This window comes from Onychostoma macrolepis, chromosome 01, assembly GCF_012432095.1.
Source record: "Onychostoma macrolepis isolate SWU-2019 chromosome 01, ASM1243209v1, whole genome shotgun sequence".
Lineage (NCBI taxonomy): Eukaryota > Metazoa > Chordata > Actinopteri > Cypriniformes > Cyprinidae > Onychostoma > Onychostoma macrolepis.
In genome coordinates, this window is record NC_081155.1 from 46,516,858 (window position 1) to 46,540,471 (window position 23,614).

Consider the following 23,614-nt stretch of genomic DNA (forward strand, 5'->3'; position numbering starts at 1 on the left):
GGTCAATTAAATATTAAAATTAAAATTTGTATCTGTTAATATGAATGTATTGGTAGTTCAAATAAACAATAAATAGGAATAATAAATGTTTTAGAAGTATTTTCCATAAATAAAGGCCTCATCCATTCATTCAAGTGTTTTTTAATTGTGAACATCAGGTCTGTAAAATCATAAAAATTTCAATAGTCTATATATTTTTCTATTTATGCTTATGTTATTTTGTATCTAGTTCTATATTTTCTTTGCTGCAAAATCTAGTTTTATTTCTATAATTTTTAGAAATCTAGTTCTATTTATGTATTTTTCTATATTTAGTTCTATTTATATTTTTTCTATATTTTATATCTAGCTCTACTTATATATTTTTCTATATTTCACTATTTTAGTTCTATTCCTGTATTTTTCTGTTTCTAGTTCTATTTCTATCGTTTTGTATACATCTACACCTATTTCTATATTTTGTTCTATATATATCTATTGCTCTCTCTCTCGCTACACACACACACACACACATATACACATATACATGTATATATATGTTTCTATCTATTTAGTATTTAGTTTGTATCCAGGTCTTTGTGAGTGTAATCTTTATACTTTAAAGAATGCTAGTCTGGTAATCTGAAATGACTGTAGAATCCTATAAATTCATGTCCCAGAAGGGTTGGAAGCTGCTGTTATTATTAGAAAATGCTCTACTTTTGACTCTTTTGGTGCAGTTGAAACGTTTCCATGTGACAGTGCTGAATCACTGGACCTGCGTTTCTGATGTGAGATATACAGTGTGTTTTACAGATGGACATGAGTGACCTGACCTCAATGTTGCATAAAGAAACAGACGGGAAACAGGAGGGAGGAAGAGAACGAAAAACAAGAGGAAAGCGAGCGAGTGAGCGAGTGAGTGAGAGAGGTAAACACTGAGAAAACAGCTGCAGGAGAAGAATGTAACCTCGCATTTGAGCCATAAGAACACAGACTGTCAAATCAACAAACAGCCTGATTAGAACGAAGATCTGTTTCTCTGAAACTCTCTCTCTATCACTGCCTGACCAACAGAAACTTCACAAATCAACATTCACAAAACACACGTTCTGACGATTTTAAACGCTTATATCTTAACATAACAACCTCATGAGACAGACATTAACCCTGTATAAAAACACAATTGAAAAAAAAAAAATGAAAGAGTTTATTGAACCTTCAGATAAAATAAAATAAAAATATTATTTGTTTTGTATTATATTTCATTGATCAGGCTTTTATGGCTCATATATAGTGAGAATATGAAGGAAAAACAGCTCAATGTTATTCAAAAATATGAATTTGCCGCAGATGCTGATATTTCTATGATGAAATTCTGAGGCTTGTAATGTAAATCAGTGCAGCAGATACTGACATAAAATGATCTAAATATCAGTCGTCATCTCCAATAATATGACTTAGTAAAAGAGATTGAAATGATCCAAACATACACTGCAAAAAATGATTTTCTTCCTTAGTATTTTTTCTTGTTTTCTTGTATAAATATCTACAAATTCTGGAATGAAGATGCATTTACTTGACAAGTAAAATGACTTAAGATATCATATCTTATCCTTAGTTTTTGCTTAAAACAAGTACAAATATCTGCCAATGGTGTAAGAAAAATAATCTTGTTTAGCCTTTGAATTTAAGCAAATTTGAATAATATTTTCAGAAGATAAGACATAATATCTTAAGTCGTATTACTTGTCAAGTAAATGCATCCTGATTTATACTAGCAAACAAGACATAAATACTAAGAAAGAAAATATTTCTTGCAGTGCATAATGCAATGGTGATTGAGAGATGAATAAATAAACGCTGATGCTCACATTTGAACATGATTTTCTACAGAATTCTGTTGAAATCCATGATGTCTGAAAACAGACACTTAAAGGAACAGTGCACCTGAAACTGAAAGCTCTGCCATCATTCCCTCACGTGATTTTCTGTCTTCTGTGGAACTCGGCTGATGTTTCACTGGAAATGTTTCGCTCTCAAATCTCTGTGTGTCGCAATCTGCACAATTCAGATAAACCAGTCCCACCCAGAACCCATCATCGCCAGGTAGAAATAACTCAAAAAGTGCCGTGATGTCATGCTGACACGTGCCAAATACTGAGCAAACAAAAAGCATGATGGGAAACCACTTGATTGCGACACAGTTTAGAGCTTGATGGCTTAGAATCTGATTGTGATTCAGTGTGTACATGAATACTGTGCACTTTTTCATTTACCCTGGCAACAAATTTAAGTTATAAAAATGTTGTTTTGAAATGTTTCTAAAATGTTGACGTCTAGTGTTCCTGCCATGATTATAACATTATTTAAGGGTTGCAAAAATGTTTTTTTTACGATGTTCTACTAAATTTTTCACTCAAAATATAATGTTTATTTTTAATATTCTAAGAACGTTTTGTCTTAAACTTATGAAAATGTATATCAAATATTACTAAAGTTATAAGAATGTTTTGTCCTGATATTATATAACATAAATATTTAACGTTTAAAAAAAAAAAGTTTAAAAAGTTGAGAACGTTCTCTGTTAACTGGGTAAAAAATGTTTCGGAAAACGTTCCAGGAATGTTTTTATGCTATTTTGAGAACATTATGAAAGACCAGATAACTTTGAACGTTCTGTTACTGGAAGAACATTTACAGTAGCCAAAGCTCTGAGGACATTCATTGTTATCTGAGCCGTCCAGTATATGAATTTTTGGTTATTTTGTCATGCAACTGTAGAGAGCATGAAATATTCCACACTTTGTTTGTTTGTTTTTTAGTTAAATAAGTGCATAATCTGTCTATTTAAAGTGCAGTTAATGTTGTAAGTGCATAAGTATGTAAATTGGGACGCACATATAATGTTAGGGCTAGGTAAGGTTAATCTTGTAAGATTTAACAGCTACAGTAGAAGCGTTGATCTTCACATGCCGAGTCTGAATATGCGCATGCGTAAATGAGATTTCAGTCTGTGTATTACTTTAGAAGACTTTTATGAAAATGCATTTTGTCCTTGTTTAAAGCTCAACAGCTCTACCCTAGTAAAAAAAAGCAATATATTTACAATACATTTATTTCATACTAAGTATAGTTAAAATCTATTAACATATTTACTGACAGATAACTCGAGACTTACTGATATAAAAATGATAATTAAACTTTATTTGGTGTACTACTTGTGCACAATGCACATTTCTTAATATTAAGAATAAAATGTGACCCTGGACCCCAAAACCAGTCTTAAGTCGCTGGGGTATATTTGTAGCAATAGCCAACAATACATTGTATGGGTCAAAATTATCCATTTTTCTTTTATGCCAAAAATCATTAGGATATTAAGATCATGTTCCATGAAGATATTTAGTACATTTCCTACCGTAAATATATAAAAACTTCATTTTTGATTAGTAATATGCATTGCTAAGAACTTCATTTGAACAACTTTAAAGGTGATTTTCTCAATATTTAGATTTTTTTGCACCCTCGGATTCCAGATTTTCAAATTGTTGCATCTCAGCCAAATATTGTCCGATCCTAACAAACCATACATCAATGGAAAGATGATTTATTCAGCTTTCAGAAGATGCATAAATCTCAATTTCGAAAAATTGACACTTATGACTGGTTTTGTAGGGTAGTCCCTGATGCAGAGCAGCCTGAACATTCTGCTGAGCTTCTCCTTTTGTGTTGCACTGAAACAGAAAGTCACACAGACTCTGAAGGACACGACGAGGGCAAGTAAATGATATCAGTCTTCGTTTTTTGGGCGATCTATCGCTTTAAAGGGATCTTTTCCCAGAATGTACTGCAGTGATCTGCTATTGCAGAGGAAAATTCTGCATAGGGAACTCCCTGCGCACAGCAACTTTCACCAATAAACCGACGAATCTGCCGCTCACGATTAGAGAGAGAGAGAGAGAGAGAGAGAGAGAGAGAGAGAGGAGGGTTGAAAGTGCTGCAGACACGCTCGTGTTCGGCTCTGAATGTGGCGGATCAGTGCAGGATTCTGGTCCAGAACGAGCGAAAGTTTGACGCAGAACCAACATGAGAGAGTTTGCGTGGATCTGCTGCTTCGTCCTGCTGTGTATCGGCTGCTCCTCACAGCGTAAGTACGCCAAACGAGCCCTTATTCCCGTGCAGTGACCACTAACTAGTGCGATCAGCAGAAGTTGAGAGTTTCTGCTGTTTTCAGTGTCCGTGTCTCCGAAGGAGGCGAGCGAGTTCCTCCGCAGACACCGGAGAGCGAACCAGGTGTTCGAGGAGACCAAGCAGGGTCATCTGGAGAGGGAGTGTGTGGAGGAGAGGTGCACTAAAGAGGAGGCGAGGGAAGTGTTTGAGAATGACCCTGAGACGGTAAGAGTAATACTGACTAACTAGTGTGCGCTACTGTCCTGGATGCTCTGGATTCCAGCTAATCTTTGATGTTTCATCCTCATCAACCTGAAATGTTTCTGTGCTGCTCCCTAGTTAGTGTGCACTCGATGATGCTCACTAACTAGCGCTGCCGCGATTAATCGGTTTAGTCGATGCATTCAACTCCAGTTTATTTTTATGTGATCTTTAATCCTTATTGTCTTCTTCTGTAATGATATTGTCAATCCCTAGTTAGTGTGCACTCGATGATGCTCACTAACTAACTAGCGCTGCCGCGATTAATCGGTTTAGTCGATGCATTGGACACCAGTTTATTTTTTATGTTATCTTTAATCCTTATTGTCTTCTTCTGTAATGATATTGTCAATCCCTAGTTAGTGTGCACTCGATGATGCTCACTAACTAACTAGCGCTGCCGCGATTAATCGGTTTAGTCGATGCATTGGACACCAGTTTATTTTTTATGTTATCTTTAATCCTTATTGTCTTCTTCTGTAATGATATTGTCAATCCCTAGTTAGTGTGCATTCAATGATGCTCACTAACTAGCGCTGCCGCGATTAATCGGTTTAGTCGATGCATTGGACACCAGTTTATTTTTTATGTTATCTTTAATCCTCATTGTCCTCATTGTCCTCTTCTGTAATGATAGTGTCAACCCCTAGTTAGTGTGCACTTGATGATGCTCCCTAACTAACTAATAACTAATTGGCTACTGTTCCCTGCTGCCACGATACATTCTTTTTAACAGATGCTCTGGATTCCAGATAATGTTTGATGTTTCATCCTCATAAACCTGTAATGATTCTGTGCCGCTCCCTAGTTGGTGCACACTCGATGATGTTCTAACTAATAACTAATTGGCTAGCGTTCCCTGCTGCTGCGATTAATCGGTTTAGTCCATGCTCTACATTCCAGCTGATGTTTGATGTGATCTTTCATCCTCTAAGTGAATTTAGTGCCACTCCCTAGTTAGTATGCACTTTGAAGATGCTCAATAACTATTTAATTCACTAGCGTGCGCTGCTGCCACGATTAATCGGTTTAGTCGACATGCTGAATTCCAATTGATGTTTGATGTGATCTCAGCATCGACCTCTTTAGTAATGATGGTGCCACTCCCTAGTTAGTGTGCATTTGGTGACACTCACTAACCATCAAGCATGCTTCTGCAGCAATAGATCATTTTAGTCAATGCACTGCATTCCAGCTTTTGTTTGATGTTCGATGAATCCTCATTGAATTCTGATGATTCTGTGCTGCTCCTTAGTGTGCACTACATAGTCTCTAGTTTTCTAAGTTTTCTCATTTGACAGGGAGGCTGTCCTGTTTATAGAGCTTGTATTATTAGTGAAATAAAGCGGTTGTAAACTCAATAGAACTAAATAATCGACAGATTGATTGTCTTACAAACTGCCAGTTTTTCTAGTTGTTCTGAGTCCCTGCACCAAACTACATACTGAACATTATAGTTGTAAGTTTAATGTACTATGAAAATGTAACGAAAACATGATATGAATGTGAAATATTAGTTCTTTCCATCAGAGCATCCTGCATTGATGCTATTATTACTGTCACATATTCCCATGAGTCAGTGCGCTGCACCTGAGTCAGGTCAATAACACTGCAGGAATATGATTCCTCAAACACAGACTGTTCTCCTCTGGGAGCTCATATGCTAATGAGCCGCTCTGTGTGCCTTCTGATTGGTCCCCGAGGGGCGTGTCACTGCTGTGACTGACAGCTGAGCCTGGAATGTGTTTTTGATACAGAATGAATTCCAGTGTGGCGGCGCATGTCTGACGCGTCGTTCCCTGCATGCATCTCATGAATGTGCTGATTAGATTTAATCCTGTTTGCTCCGTAAATAAGGATTGGGAATGTTTGGGAAGCATGAAAGATTATGACGCCCTGATACTTTCTATTATTAGCTTGACCATGAGAATTTCTGGATTCAACTTAAGTTGCAGAGTGCAGATGCATGCCTGCACTGCAAAAAAAAAAAAAAAAAGATTAGTATTTTACAAGTATTTTTTCTTGTTTTCTTGTGTAAATATCTACAAATTCTTGAATTGGGATGCATTTACTTGACAAGTTAAACGACCTATTTATACTAGAAAACAAGACATAAAATATTTTTGCAGTGTCTCCCTAGTGAAAAATAAATATAACATTTACATATTTATGTACCTAGTAAAAATACCACTTTTAGTATACTAATCTGGTATACTTGAAGTCTGCTAAATTAGAACAACTAATTTTGTACCTAATGCACTTTGATTGTGCAGAAGAAGGGCTGAGGTCCAACTAAAGATATACTGAAATATATTAGATTGTGCTAAAGTGGAACTATTGTAAGTATTCTTCAGGTACACTTTAAATATCTTGATGTTATTAAAAAATCATGCAATCCTCATCAATAGTGACATTAAAACACATTTTAGGCTTAATATTAAGAAATATGCATTGTGCACAAGTAGTACGCCAAATAAAGTTGAATTAAAATGTTTATATCAGTAAGTCTCGAGCGATACGTCAGTAAATATGTTAATAGATTTGAACTATACTTAGTATGAAATAAATGTATTTTTTACTATGAGGCGAGGTGAGTCAAGGAGACGTGAAGCAGGTTTGCGTGTCAGAGATGTTGGATTTCCACTCGCTGCATGCATTATTCACCAGCAGCGCATGCGACCGGCTTCTCTGACGCTGCAGATTTCTCACTGCAGTGTGTGTGAGTGAGTCAGCATGCCGCTTACCAGCTGACTTACCCATGAAACTAGTTTAAGAGTTGCATGAGTTTAATGCACAGAGGACGTGACATCGATTAGCTCAGGGGTCACTGGGGTCACGCATGAATCATTTGCTCTTATTAATGCTGTTGTATTAATACTGCCGGGATATTGGTGTACATAATGAGACTGAAGTCTTCTGTAGTTTTACTCCACCCCATACCTCTGCTGTGTGTGTGTGTGTGTCCTTTCATACCATCTCAGAGACAAGACACATTATCCACCCTCATGCAAGACAAAATATGGGCTTGACATGTCAGGACAGGACTGTCTGTGCAGTTCTCATGTGTCTTCATAACTAACCAAAACCTGTTATACTGTTTATAATCAGTAATTTTCTCATCATGGCTTTTTGTTTTTTTGTAGGAATATTTCTATCCGAAGTATCAGGGTGAGTCTGCTGCAGGGTGTCTCAACTCTTTTTTTTATTTTATTTTTTTTTATGTGTTGTGATTGTGTTGTAATGAAGGTTGGAATGATTTCATATATATATTGAGATGATGGTTTGCTGAATCATCTGCTGATGCTGATGGAGGTGTTTGGTTCTCTTTCATGCTCCAGCATGTATGGAGAAGTTTGGAGACTCTGAGAAGAAGAAACAGGATCTGATCACCTGCGTCCACAGTGAGTGACCCACATCTGTCTGTCAAAAGTGTTTGAACGGTAAGATTTTTAATACTTTTTAAAGAAGTCTCTTCTGTTCACCAAGCCTGCATTTATTTGATCCAAAATACAGCACAAACAGTAAAAGCAAAAAATTGTACTATTTAAAGTAGCTGCTTTCTATGTGAATATGTGTTAAACTGTAATTTATTTCTGTGATGCGCAGCTGTATTTTCAGCATCATTACTGCAGTCCTCAGTGTCACATGATCTTCAGAAATCATTCTAATATGCTGATTTGCTGCTCAACAAACATTTATTATTATTATTATGTTGAAAACAGCTGAGTAGAATTTTTCAAGTTTCTTTTGATAAATAGAAAATTCAAAAGAACAGCATTTATCTGAAATAGAAGTCTTTTGTAACACTATAAATGTCTTTATCACTTTTGATCAATTTAAAGAATCCTCGCTAAATAAAATTTTAAAAATAAAATAAATAATTTAAAATTACTCAAAAGCTTTTGAATGGTATAGTGTATAATGTTACAAAAGCTTTTTATTTCAGATAAATGCTGATCTTTCTATTCATTAAAGAATCCTGAAAAAAATTTACTCGACTGTTTTACTGTAAATATTGATGATAAAAATAATAAAAAATTGAGTAGCAAATCAGCATATTAGAATGATTTCTGAAGGATTATGTGACGAGTAATTATGCTGAAAATCCTGCTTTAATCACAGAAATTACATTTTAAAATATATTCAAATAGAAAGCAGTTATTTTAAATAGTGAAATATTTCACAATTTTACTGTTTTTGCTGTATTTTGGATCAAATAAATGAAGGCTTGGTGAACAGAAGAGAATTCTTTAAAAAACATTAAAAATCTTACTGTTCAAAAATGTTTGACTATCTATTTGCCTTTCAATTGTTAAATCCATCTTTCTCTCCATCTATCTGTCATTCTGTGTGTGTGCATGTGTGTGTGTGTGTGTGTGTGCGGGCGGGCGGGCGGTCTGCAGTGCTGCAGTGCGTTTGAAGCAGTGATGTGATATTTATATCTTCATAAAGAGCTCACGGTGAGTTTGTTCTCGAGTCTGAACGTCTCGCTCCTCTCGTTCTCATCCCGTCCCTCAGTAAATCAGGTTTGAGGTGTGTGTGAGCATCTGAATGAGTGAAGCCGGTCTGGTGGGTGTGTGTGTGACGATCTTCATGACGTCTGCTGGAGGCTCGTCCTGCTCTACTCATTTCTGCTGATCCGGAGGCAGCCTCGTGCTGCGCTGTGATTGGTCAGTTTGTGTCCGGCAGAATGCCTGAGTCAGAGCGAGAGATGCTGCATCTCTGAGCTCTTCTCGTCTCATGCACCATCAGCAAACGCATCGGATACAACCAGAGAGTCATCCAAACACAGAGTTCAAAGACTCGCAGAAATGTACTGTTCTAGTGCATGTTCTATAGTGTGAAAGATTCATCAGTGGCGTTATTATAAAGAACGACGAATGTCCTCAGAATCTTTCAGCACAATTGAATAACTTGCTCCACCTCTGAAATGACTTTTATTTTCAGCTGACGTCATCTAGACCATGTGGGATGTTAGATAAACTCAACAGTAACACTTTACAATAAGATCTCATTACACTGCAAAAAATATTTTCTTCCTTAGTATTTTTGTCTTGTTTTCTAGTATAAATATCTACAAATTCTTGAATCAGGATGCAGAACAGCTTAAGATATTTTGTCTTGTCTTCTGAAAATATTATTCAAATTTTGTTAGTTTTTGCTTAAAACAAGTAAAAATATCTGCCAATGGGAAAATAAGAAAAATAATCTTAGGCTAAACAAGATTATTTTTCTTACCCCATTGGCAGATATTTTTGCTTGTTTTAAGCAAAAACGAACAAAATTTGGATAGTTTTTTCAGAAAACAAGACAAAATATCTTGTCATTTTACTTGTCAAATAAATGCATCTTAATTCCAGAATTTGTAGATATTTATACAAGAAAACAAGACAAAAATACTAAGGAAGAAAATAATTTTTTGCAGTGTACTACTAGTGCTGTCAAACGATTAATCGCATCCAAAATAAAAGTTTTTGTTTACATAATATATGTGTACTGTGTATATTTATTATGTATACATAAATACACACGCATGCATGTGTATATATTTAAGAAAAAAATACGTTGGTTATATATTAAATATATTTATACATAATATAAATTATATGAATATAAATGTATGCATGTTAATATTTTTAAAATACTGTATGTGTGTGTATTTATATATACATAATAAATATACACAGTACTAGAGATGCACGATATATCGGCCACCATATCGGTATCGGCCGATAAATGTTAATTTTTCTGTTATCGTTATCAAACCGATAAGAAAATTTGGCCGAAATATATTAAGGCCGATAAATAATGCATTATTTCCTGCAGAGGCACTTCGGATGCACACTGTTCGCCATGATGGTTTTTAATTGCTTGAAATATTATTGGAATCACTTCAAAAAGGAAAATACAGTGAAGTGCAACATGTACAGCAAGTCTGTCATATTATAATGAGAACATTACTGTTAAATAATTAATGGAATCTTTGTGCGCCCGTGTTTTAGTGCGTTGTTATGGGAAAAGCGCATCCACAACGGATCTACACATTCATGATTAGCACAGTTAAGTTTGCTTGTGCATTTGCAGCCTTTTGTGCAATTGTAGGTTGTAATATTGTGTTTATTTTATGTATATATATCTGATTTATCTTATAAGCCTGTAGAATTTATTTGGTTAAGTTAATAGAGCATTAATAGATATCGCTTCTGTGATCATCTTTAGCTCAGCGCATGCAGCTCAAACAGCAGCGCACAACATTAATAACTAGGCCTATATCATTGGGACTATCATATATTACAATGAGAACATATTATTATAAAACGTTGTGAATTCTTTGGTCTAATTTGTCGTGTTTCAGCGCGTTGTTGCGGGGAGAGTGCATCCACAACAGAAGTTACACATACTGGTTAGCACGTAACTTAGTTCGAGTTTACTTGTGCATTTGCGTCTTTTTTATATATAAGTTGTAATATTATGTTTATGTTGTATAAATAGCTGATTAATCTCATATATGATTCGTTTCCTTGAGTTAAATAAGCTGCCAGCAAAGCGCATCAGTTTACCAGTGTGCAGCTCTTCAGTTTCAGCACACGCAGCTCGAACAGCAATGCACAACATTAATAACAATGATTGGGACTATCATATAATATCATTATGAGAACACTATTATAATAAAACATTGTGAATTCTTTGGTTTAATTTGTCGCGTTTCAGCGCATTATTGCGGGAAGAGACAAGAGCATCACATCTCGCGCATTTGCATCTTTTTGTGCATATATAAGTTATAATATATATAAGTTATAATATTATGTTTATGTTGTAAAAATAAGCGCTTCAGTTTACCGGTGTTCATTCAGCTCTTCAGCAGCGCACGCAGCTAAAACTGCATGCTGCTATTTGAAACAGTGGTATTAATTTAAGATACTTTTTCAAAATCATTGATATATTAATAATAATAACCACCACTTTTATTTTTTATCTTATTATATTCATCAACAATATGGTTTAATTAAAATGATTTAATTGTCGGTGCGGAGGCTATTCCGTTTAATTTATCCATGGCACATGATTTATTTATTTATTTATTTATTTTTACATGTAACGTTAAGTAATGTTGTCCAGTGACTTGTTTGCATTATTTTAGCAGTGTTTTATTTATTTGTAAGGCTGCTTTATGTTTGATTTATGTTGAAGTGTTTAATGGCATTTAATGGTGAGACTTTTTTTTGTAATCAGAATTTTGGATTTTGATTTATCGGCCAACATATCGGTTATCGGTTTTCATTTATATAGAATTATCGGTTATCGGTATCGGCCAAAATTTTCATATCTGTACCTACACAGTACACATATATTATGTAAACAAAAACGCGATTAATCATTCGACAGCACTACTCATTACTTAACGTTAGTTAATGCATTAACTAGCATTCACAAAAGATGAGCAAGGCAAAGCAATTTATACCATAAAGCAAAATTAAAAACAACAGTTAGTTGACCAATATGCTGTACAATTATAAAACGTATGAAAAAAGCAAATGTACACACTACTATTACGCAACACGTATGTTGAGCTTCTCACAACCTTAATATGTGTTGTGCAGTATATTTGTCACAGTATTGTTTGGTCTTTGTTCATATGTGACCCTGGACCACAAAACCAGTCTTAAGTGTCAATTTTTCGAAATTGAGATTTATACATCATCTGAATAAATAAGCTTTCCATTGATGTATGGTTTGTTAGGATCGGACAATATTTGGCTGAGATACAACTATTTGAAAATCTGGAATCTGAGGGGCAAAAAATCTAAATATTGAGAAAAAGTTGTCCAAATGAAATTCCTAGCAATGTATATATCTAATCAAAAATGAAGTTTACGGTAAGAAATTTACAAAATATCTTCATGGAACATGATCTTTACTTAATATCCTAATGATATTTGACACAAAAATTTTTTTTATAATTTTGACCCATACAATGTATCTTTGGCTATTGCTACAAATATACCCCAGTGACTTAAGACTGGTTTTGTGGTCCAGGGTCACATATTAGTACATGAAAATACAACTGTTAGTTCATGTTCGGTCCATTAAATAATATTAACAGATACAACTTTTGATTTTAATAATGTATTAGTAAACGTTGAAATTAACATTAAGATTAATAAATTATTTAGACATGTTTCACATGGTTAGTTCAGGTTTGTAAGTTGCTTTGGATAAAAAACATCTGCTAAATGAATAAATGTAATGCCATGAAGGTTACAGCTACAGGAAAAAAGCTTGTAGTCAAAGGATGTTATAGGATTTCATATCCGATGTGTTTCAAACAGCACATTACAGAAGCTGAATGTGTTTCGTGACTCATCTCTCTCTCTCTCTCTCTCTCTCTCTATCCTGCAGACATTCCAGACCAATGTTCCCCGAACCCCTGCAATCATCACGGGACGGTGCGCTGTGAGGACAAAAAGGGCGAATTCCAATGTCATTGTTTCACAGGATGGAGCGGTGTCAGATGTGAGAAAGGTACAAACACACATCAGCTGATCAGACACGCATTCAGGTTCAAGTTGCTGATGAATATTATTCTCTGGATCATTTATTCAAAAACAATGAAAATGCAGTTCATACAGACAGTATCTTAACCATAGACTGTAAAAAAAATGTGCATGTCTACAATTCCTTCCACTATAGAAAAGTGAAGCTAAAACATCCCAGTAGAACCACTGTCATCTTGTGGCAGTGATGTCATTTGGATCCTGACTCTGACTGATGCAGTAGTGATTCATTTACAGGCAGAGTCTGCGCAGTAGTGATTCACTTAGAGGCAGAGTCTGCGCAGTAGTGATTCGCTTAGAGCCTGAGTCTACGCTGTAGTGATTCGCTTGGAGGCATAGTCTGCGCAGTAGTGATTCACTTAGAGCCAGAGTCTGCGCAGTAGTGATTCATTTACAGGCAGAGTCTGCGCAGTAGTGATTCACTTAGAGCCAGAGTCTGCGCAGTAGTGATTCATTTACAGGCAGAGTCTTCGCAGTAGTGATTCATTTACAGGCAGAGTCTGCGCAGTAGTGATTCATTTAGAGCCTGAGTCTACGCTGTAGTGATTCGTTTGGAGGCATAGTCTGCGCTGTAGTGATTCACTTAGAGCCAGAGTCTGCGCAGTAGTGATTCACTTAGAGCCAGAGTCTGTGCAGTAGTGATTCATTTACAGGCAGAGTCTTCGCAGTAGTGATTCATTTACATGCAGAGTCTTCGCAGTAGTGATTCATTTAGAGCCTGAGTCTACGCTGTAGTGATTCGTTTGGAGGCATAGTCTGCGCAGTAGTGATTCATTTAGAGCCTGAGTCTACGCTGTAGTGATTCGTTTGGAGGCATAGTCTGCGCTGTAGTGATTCACTTAGAGCCAGAGTCTGCGCAGTAGTGATTCATTTACAGGCAGAGTCTGCGCAGTAGTGATTCACTTAGAGCCAGAGTCTGCGCAGTATTGATTCATTTACAGGCAGAGTCTTCGCAGTAGTGATTCATTTACAGGCAGAGTCTGCGCAGTAGTGATTCGTTTAGAGCCTGAGTCTACGCTGTAGTGATTCGTTTGGAGGCATAGTCTGCGCAGTAGTGATTCACTTAGAGCCAGAGTCTGCGCAGTAGTGATTCACTTAGAGCCAGAGTCTGTGCAGTAGTGATTCATTTACAGGCAGAGTCTTCGCAGTAGTGATTCATTTACATGCAGAGTCTGCGCAGTAGTGATTCGTTTAGAGCCTGAGTCTACGCTGTAGTGATTCGTTTGGAGGCATAGTCTGCGCAGTAGTGATTCACTTAGAGCCAGAGTCTGCGCAGTAGTGATTCATTTACAGGCAGAGTCTGCGCAGTAGTGATTCACTTAGAGCCAGAGTCTGCGCAGTATTGATTCATTTACAGGCAGAGTCTGCGCAGTAGTGATTCACTTAGAGCCAGAGTCTGCGCAGTATTGATTCATTTACAGGCAGAGTCTTCGCAGTAGTGATTCATTTACAGGCAGAGTCTGCGCAGTAGTGATTCGTTTAGAGCCTGAGTCTACGCTGTAGTGATTCGTTTGGAGGCATAGTCTGCGCAGTAGTGATTCATTTACAGGCAGAGTCTGCGCAGTAGTGATTCACTTAGAGCCAGAGTCTGCGCAGTATTGATTCATTTACAGGCAGAGTCTGCGCAGTAGTGATTCATTTACAGGCAGAGTCTGTGCAGTAGCGATTCACTTAGAGCCCGAGTCTACGCTGTAGCGATTCGTTTGGAGGCATAGTCTGCGCTGTAGTGATTCGTTTGGAGCGTGAGTCTGCGCAGTAGTGATTCGTTTTTATAGCATCAAATAACTAATTAAAGGGGTCATATGATGCGATTTCAAGTTTTCCTTTGTCTTTGGAGTTTTACAAGCTGTTTGTGCATATATAAGATCCATAAAGTTGCAAAGACTAAAGTCTCAAACCTAAAGAGATATTCTTTATAAACGTTAAGACTTATCCACGCCTTCCTAAAACCCTTTTCCATAACACCACCCAAATGTTTACGCAAAGAAAGAAGGCGTAATTTTATTGTCGCTGTAGTATTGTTCTCGTGGAGACGCTGTGTGTATTCAAATATGGTAAGGGGCGTAACATTTCTGTCACACGCTTGAGGTATTCTGCCAATCACAACGCACTGGATATCTGGCCAATCAGAGCACACCGCACTTTTCAGAATGATGAGCTTTGTAAAAATCGATGCGATTCAGAAAGGCGGGGCAGAGAGGAGCAACAATAATGTATGGCATGTGGAAAATAATGTGTTTTTTTAACCTTAAACCGCATAAACACATTGCATTACACCAAATATACAAAATAATGTTCTTTTTAGCATCATCATATGACCCCTTTAAAAGCAAACATATTTAAAAAAAAAAAACAATGTATTTGAAGTGTAATTAGACATTTTAATCTGAATCTCATCTCATTCATTTACATGTAGAGGGCGGGGTTTATGAGCTATACTGCAGCCAGCCACCAGATGGCGATTGAAATATTTTGGCTTCTCTTTTCAGGACATGTATGGCACACCTGATTTGAACACATCCATTATGGTTATATATTTCATATTCTTAAAGATAGCATTTCTGAGAGCCTTCCACATGCATCTAGATTTTTAAAGATGTCTGGTTTCATCATCGGGAACATCTCGATCTTCTATTGATGGTGATGTTTAGCTCTGAATGTCATTGAGGATGTGAATGATGCAGCACTTCCTGTGCTGTTCTTCTGCTGACCTGTGCTCATATCAGATGATGCACAATGTTCTTATAGTAGCACAGGTTGTGCTAGTAGATCTCGAAACCTGCAGGATCATCCATCACGTTCCCTGAGTCAGCAGGAGCTGAGCAGTTTCTTGTACGCTGAAACACTCAGAATACCAGTATGAGTATTGTTTGCCAAGTTAAGACTCATTAGAACACCTTAGCAACCATCTAGCAATGCCATAGCAACTGCAAACAACTACTCAGAACATCTTAGCACCACATATTAATGCCTTAGAAACCACCCACAACACCCTAGCAACTGCTTAGCAACCAGTTAGAACACTTTAACAACCACATAGCAATGCCTTGGCAGTCACTCGGAACACCCTAGCAACTGCATAGCAACTATGTTAGCAACCATTTAGATCACATGACAACACCTATTGTTAGGATAATCACCCAGAACACCCTAGCGACTACATAGCAACAAATTAGGTCACCATAGCAACCACATAGCAACACCCTGGCAATCACCCAGAACACCCTAGCAACTGCATAGCAACTTTGTTAGCAACCATTCAGAACACATGACAACACCCATTGTTAGGATAATCACCCAGAACACCTTAGCAACTACATAGCAACAAATTAGATAACTGTAGCAACCACATAGCAACACCCTGGCAATCATTCAGAACACCCTAGCAACTGCAAACTGGTAACAATGCCTGTTGCTATATGGTTGTCAGGATAATCACCAAAACACCCTAGCAACTGCTTGGTAACAAGTTAGAACTCCTTACCAAATCACATAGCAGCAAATTAGAACACCATAGCAACACCTTGGCAATCACCCAGAACACCCTAGCAACTTCTTAGCAACCAGTTAGAACACACTAGCAACCACATGGCAACAAATTAGCACACTTTAGCAACCCATATAGCAACACCTTGGCAATCACTCAGAACACCCTAGTAACCGTATAACAGTTAACCAAATGATACACCTTAGAAACCATGTAGCAACACCTGTTGCTATATGGTTGTTAGGATAATCACCCAGAACACCCTAGCAACTGCATAGCAACAAGTTAGAGCACCTTAGCAACCACATAGTAACACCTTGGCAATCACTCAGAACACCCTAGCAACTGCATAGCAACATGTTAAACCATTCAGAACACATGACAACACCCATTATTAGGATAATTACCCAGAACACACTACCAACGGCTTAGCAACAAGTTAGAACACCTTAGAAACCACATAGCAACACCCTGGCAATCACTCAGAACACCCTAGCAACTGCATAGCGGTATGTTAACCACATAATGCACCTTACCAACCATGTAACAATGCCTGTTGCTATATGGTTGTTAGAATAATCACCCAGAACACACTAGCAACCACATAGCAACATATTTGGCAATCACTGCCTTGGCAATCAGTCGAAACACCCTAGCAACTGCATAGCAGTGTGTTAACCAAATAATACACCTTAGCAACCATGTAACAATGCCTGTTGCTATATGGTTGTTAGAATAATCACCCAAAACACCCTAGCAACTGCTTAGTAACAAGTTAGAACTCCTTACTAACCGACATAGCAGCAGATTTGGCCATCACTGCCTTGGCAATCAGTCGGAACACCCTAGCAACATGTTAACAACCATTCAGAACACCTTAGCAACTGTGTAGCAAGTGGATGTGTGAGTGTAGCCTTATTGAGCCGTGACTCATCAAACCCGCAGTGTCAGTCGCAGCACAGAGCCACATTCACGTCTCTGATGATTCACGTTCAGAGGAAAGTGTGAGTGACTTTCTGCCCGCCATCCAACACTGTCTCCGCCCACCGGCGCCACTCCAGCCAATCCCTGAGTCCCGAGCTGCTCCTGATTGGCTAATGGCGTGTGTTTGTGATTTTGCAGATGTGGATGAGTGCAGCAGAGCGAACGGTGGATGTGAGCACTACTGTAACAACACCATGGGCAGTTACCGCTGCTCCTGTCGTCATGGATACACGCTCTCGGGTCACCACACGTGTCTGGGTGAGTGTGAGCGCTGGAAAATCTGACAAACACTAAACCAAACAGTACTGCTGTGCACACTTCTGACATTTGCATCTCAGCTCTGATTTAAAGTCTTCAAAAGGTATTTATTTTAGTTTGTGGTTAAAACGTTTAATTTGGATTTTACTCAAATTTAGCTTAGTGTTGCACTCCAAATATGATCACTCTAAAATGTAGAGCTATATATTTTCATGTATAAAACCTAATTTATACGGTATCTCTAACATTACAAGATTATTACATTTTTCACTACTTATTATAGTGCTGTACTGTACTGTTCTATATTTACATATTTTAATATTTATTAGTTTTATACACTTTTATTATTTTAATATTTAATAAAAACAATAATTATAATTTTAGTACAGAGGATACTGTTTACTTTGAACGCAATGTATGTCTTTTTGGATAAACCCATTTTATTTTATATATTTATTCTTTTAAATTGAATATATTTATATTTTAATCACTTTTTTTCTTAGTTTAATTTTATTTTTATAATTAATTTGTTAAATTTTTCACACCCTTTTTTTTCCTTCAAACTTTTTGTGAACCTCTGCAGTAGATCTTGGTACAGCAAGGGTTTGTTTCCCAGAGAATAAATGAAATGTGTACTTTCAATGCAGTGTATGTCTTTTTGAATAATATATATATATATATATTCAACAGTGTAATTAGATAACTGTACAAATTCAATTACATAAGAAGTAACTGTAATTAAATTAGAGCGTATGAGAGTATGAGAGTCCTTCATCAGGCAGATGTTTCTCCACAGATGTGAACGAGTGTGTGGAGACTCCAGATGTGTGCGGATCCGCGCGCTGCTCAAACCTGATCGGGAGCTACCACTGCTTGTGTGAGGATGGGTTCCTCTACGACAACATCACCAAGAGCTGTGTAGGTGAGTTTACAGGATCCCAGCGTACAGCGAGATCATGCTCCTATAGAGAGAGCAGATGCCACAATAAATCTATAACTGATCAGTCTGTGCATTCTCAAAAACTAGTGAAAACATCACATGATCAAGTGCTCATATGGACTGCTCAAGCAATAAGCCCCAAGAAGCCGTTGTTTACAGTGAATTTATAACAGCTAAGAGGCGTTGTTAGGCACAACGCGAAGCTCACTGTAAACCACGGCTTCACGGGGCTTATTGCTTTTATTAAATGGTTAACCAGCAAGGTTTCACAAAATAAAACAAAGCAATTAAAATGTAATGGTATTAATAAAAACATTATTCTTCCGCCAAACAATGTAGTTCCTCAGAAACGGTTGCCGAGCAACACACAGATGTAAACAAAGGTGTATGTTTGTAGAGTAATTTACAACAGCTTCTAATGCGGCTCAGCCAATCAGAATCAAGGACCGGAACTATCCGTTTTATAACAGTAAATATGCCTCAATCAGTGTTACTTTAGTGTTATAAAAACTATACTATTATGGTTTTTATTCATCTTTTTTATTTTAATTTTAGTTTAAGGTTAAGTAATTTTGTTGAGTGTTCTTTGTCATTTTAATTTTTAATTTTTCTTTTTATAAATATTTAAATACATTTTAAATATTTCTTAAATAACTAATGAAAATGAGAAATGTTGCCTTGGCAAATAGCTGAAATAATTTTTATTTATTTATTTTTTTCAGTTAATGTTTATTTTATTTCAATTAACAAAATACTTTATGGTTTTGATTTTAGTTTTCATTTCATTTATATTTTAGTTTAGGTTTAGTAATTTTAGTTTTTTCATTTTTATTTTTGTTTTATTTTATTTTATATATATATATATATATATATATATATATATATATATATATATATATATATATATATATATATAATTAGTTTTGATACAGTTTTGGTTTTAGTTATTTTAAGTCATCAAGCTAAACTAAATGAAAATCAGAAAAGTTGCTTTGGCAAATAGCTGTTTTTTTTCTTATTTCAGTTAACTTTTTTTTTCATAACAATTTTTTTTTTTTAATAGTTTGAATTTTAGTTTTCATTTCCATTTAAATTTTACTTGAAGATTTAGTAATTTTGTCGTGTTTTTTTTTTTTTTTTCTTTATTAAAAAATTGTCCATATAGTTTTCATTCATTTTTATTTCAGTTTTAGTTATTGTAGGACATCATGCAAAACTAAATAAAAATGAGAAAAGTTGCTTTGGTAAATAGCTGAAATAAGATAATTTTTATAATTTATTTCAGTTAACATTTATTTTATTTTCAGTAACAATTTTAGTTTTCTTCTGGTTTTAGTTTCAGTTGCGGAGAATAACCCAGCTCTGAATGTGGCGTCAGTCTGAAGGAACTGATTATTTCATCATAATGTTTCCATCTCATTATATGATGTTCTTTTGGGAACATGTCTTTTTTTGTAGCTTTTCACGTAGTCAGAGGAAACTGCTTACATAACGCCTCAATAGATCCACTTCAGTTCTTACACAGCCAACCAAGGAAAATTCCTCCAGGTCGTTTGTGGTTCGTCCGTTTAAACATCTTTCAGGATTCCCACATCAGTGTTACAAGCATATTTCCACAGGAACCACAAAGATTCATGTTCACTGCTTTCTCCTTCTAATCTCATACTGTATATGTCAGCATGTTCTATTACATCCAAAACAAGAGTAAACAATTCTATAACGTGTGCGTCTTTCACTCCGGGTCACTTCCTGTTGACTCTTAAAGACACAGAGCAGGTGAAGAATGAAACGCTCAGATTCGGTTTATAAATGCTGTGTTTTCAGATGAATGAGAGCTGAACGTGTTCATCTGGTGTTGATGAATAGAAGTATTGTGTTTGAGGATGTTGTGATGTTGGTGTGTTTGAGCTCATGAGTCGCTCCTGTTGTTCCGGTCAGACGTGGACGAGTGTGAGACGCACGTGTGTGAGGAGGAGTGTGTGAACACGCCGGGAAGTTTCCGCTGCTACTGTGACGGGCGGCAGGGGAAGAGACTGGGACAAGACTTCAGGAGCTGTGAGGTGATCTCACACACACACACTTACTCTAACACTCACACACACACAGACACACACACACACACACACACACACACACTACATATTCTCTACATATATTGCATTTAAAAAAATACAAATGTATCAAAAATAAAAATAAATTTTGCCTCAAACGAGTTCAAGTGAACATTGTACACAGTGTGCATAATTATATTTTTTTCCAAGCACATTTGACCAATTCCAAACCACATCAATCTTAATAACTGCTATTGATTTTGTATTTAATCATTTATAAGTGACATATAATTGTCCATTGTCTTACCCCATTGGCAGATATTTTTACTTGTTTTAAGCAAAAACTAACAAAATTTGGATAATTTTTCCAGAAAACAAGACATAATATCCTAAGTAATTTTACTTGTCAATAACTGCATCTTAATTCCAGAATTTGTAGATATTTATACAAGAGAACAAGACAAAAATACTAAGGAAGAAAATCATTTTTTTTGCAGTGCGATTTCATATTTATTTCATAACATCATTTTAAATGTATTCACCCTTAAACTATAAACAGAAAAACAGCCAGACATATTGTTTTTATTAATTTTATGTTTTTTAGTAATTTTTTGTCTGTGTGTGTATGTATATATATATATATATATATATATATATAATATCACATGCACACACACACACACACATATATATATATATATATATATATATAGATATATATATATATATATATATATTAGTCATTTTGTTGTGTTTGTGTAATTTTTAGTAGTTTGTTTATATATTTTATATATATAATATTATATAAATTATTATTATATAAAATAATTTTCAGTAATTTTTTATTTCAGTTTTAGTTATTTTGTACATCAAGTTAAATTTAATTAAAATGATAAATGTAGCATTGGAAACTATCTGAAATAAAACATTTTTTATATTTTATTTTATTTCAGTTAACTTTTATTTTAAAATGTGACTTTTTTAAATTTTAGTTAAAGTCTTAGTTAACTAATAACCCTGCTTTAAGTTACTAATAACTGGCAGTGAAAACTAATAAAATGTGTCCCTGCAGCACAAAAGCAGTCATAAGCAGCACAGCTATATTTGTAGCAATAGCCAACAATACATTGTATGGGTCAAAATTATACATTTCTCTTTTATGCCAAAAATCATTAGGATATTAAGATCATGTTCCATGAAGATATTTAGCAAATTTCCTACCGTAAATATATCAAAAGTTCATTTTTGTTTAGTAATATGCATTGCTAAGAACTTCATTTGAACAACTTTAAAGGTGATTTTCTCAATATTTAGATTTTTTTGCACCCTCAGATTCCAGATTTTCAAATAGTTGTATCTCAGACAAATATTGTCCGATCATAACAAACCATACATCAATGGAAAGCTATTTATTCAGATGATGTATAAACCTCATAAATCTCTGACACTTAAGACTGGTTTTGTGGTCCAGGGTCACAAATGATAAAAGCACATAAAATTACTAAACCTTAAAATTAAAACAATACAGAAATAAAATACAGAATGAAAATACATAAATAAAATATAATTAAAAATATCAATATTAACAAGTCTCAACAAATCTTAACAAGTCTTGTTTTCGAGCACATTTTAAGTTGAGTTTTTTACTCTTGTGATTTTGTGAGAATGCTTTGCTCATCTTCCTCTCTGTGTGTCTGAAGCCCATCGAGCTCCACCGGTCGCTGGACATGAGGAGGAACTCTCACTCGCTGTACCTCGGACGCATGTTCAGCGGGATTCCTGTGGTGCGACTGCGCTTCCGCCGCAGGGTTCAGACCGGGTGAGCACGCCTGCACTGAAATATCTCGTATCGTCTCACATCAATACCCTTTCACACCAATTACTAAACAAACACAAACGCACCTTAATACAAAAACAACAGTGTTAAAACCCAACCGACCGTAAAAAAGGTTTTCATTTATAAAGCTCTAAAAACCTTACTGACTGATGTTTTAGTGCACTTCCTGCAAATATGGAAAAAATAAAGGGTCTCAGTTAAATTAAGTGAATTTTGCATAAAACAAGTAAAATTATACCCCACTGGCAGATATTTTTTACTTGTTTTATGCTAAATTCACCTAATTTAGTTTTCCCCCCCAAGGAAACAAGGCTAAATCCTTTCTTCAAGACTACATTTTTAGATATTTTGACTAGAAACGAGACAGAAATAAGTAAGATAAGCCTTTTTTTTGCAGTGCAGCTAATAAAAATGAAATGAAAAAGACTGATAAATAAATAAGCAAATAAAACAAACATCACTGGAGAAAATGAGAGCCACTTTTTTAGATCAATCTGTTGAGCCAAAAGATAAATTAGAGTTACGGTGACGTCTCGTTTGATGCTGACTTCCTGTTTCCTCTCAGATTCACGGCGGAGTTTGACCTCAGGACCTACGACCCTGAGGGCGTGATCTTCTTCGCTGGAGGCCACTTGAACAGCTCCTGGATTGTTCTGGTGATGCATCATGGGAGGTTGGAGCTCCAGCTGAAGTATGGAGCCGTGAGTCGAGTGACCAGCAGTGGACCACAGGTCAACGACGGCCAGTGGCATAAGGTCAGAGGTCACCGCGGGGGTCATGCTAATAACAGACACATGACTGAAACACAGCCGTTTACATATGACACTAGGGCTGTGTGATGGTGAAGAAAAATGTGATATGCGATACCTTGTTAAATAATGCCATATTCGATATGCGAGACGATATTGTTTTAAATGTGTAAAATCAATTTAAATTATATTTTAAAAAATTAAAATTATATTAGTAATATACATATATGTTTCACATTCTTTCTTGGAACAGAAAGCATCACTGCAACTTCTGAAAATGACCTGCAGTGTTTTAGCGTTACATAAAAAATAATGCCACAAATCTGTAAAAGCCATTTTA

The 23,614-nt window shown here is 35.9% G+C and overlaps 1 protein-coding gene across 1 annotated transcript in view; it reads left to right on the forward strand.

Annotated features, from left to right (window-relative positions):
* The first annotated feature begins 3,920 nt into the window (after nucleotides 1-3,920).
* The window catches only part of gas6 (growth arrest-specific 6), a 28,444-nt gene continuing 8,750 nt past the window's right edge, over nucleotides 3,921-23,614 (forward strand). The window contains exons 1-10 of the mRNA XM_058752453.1: nucleotides 3,921-4,129; nucleotides 4,217-4,377; nucleotides 7,557-7,581; nucleotides 7,752-7,814; nucleotides 12,814-12,936; nucleotides 17,578-17,697; nucleotides 18,494-18,619; nucleotides 20,576-20,697; nucleotides 22,389-22,507; nucleotides 23,091-23,280. Of these exons, the coding sequence (XP_058608436.1) occupies nucleotides 4,069-4,129; nucleotides 4,217-4,377; nucleotides 7,557-7,581; nucleotides 7,752-7,814; nucleotides 12,814-12,936; nucleotides 17,578-17,697; nucleotides 18,494-18,619; nucleotides 20,576-20,697; nucleotides 22,389-22,507; nucleotides 23,091-23,280 (1,110 nt within the window). The 5' untranslated portion in view covers nucleotides 3,921-4,068. The remainder of the gene's footprint in view (nucleotides 4,130-4,216; nucleotides 4,378-7,556; nucleotides 7,582-7,751; nucleotides 7,815-12,813; nucleotides 12,937-17,577; nucleotides 17,698-18,493; nucleotides 18,620-20,575; nucleotides 20,698-22,388; nucleotides 22,508-23,090; nucleotides 23,281-23,614) is intronic.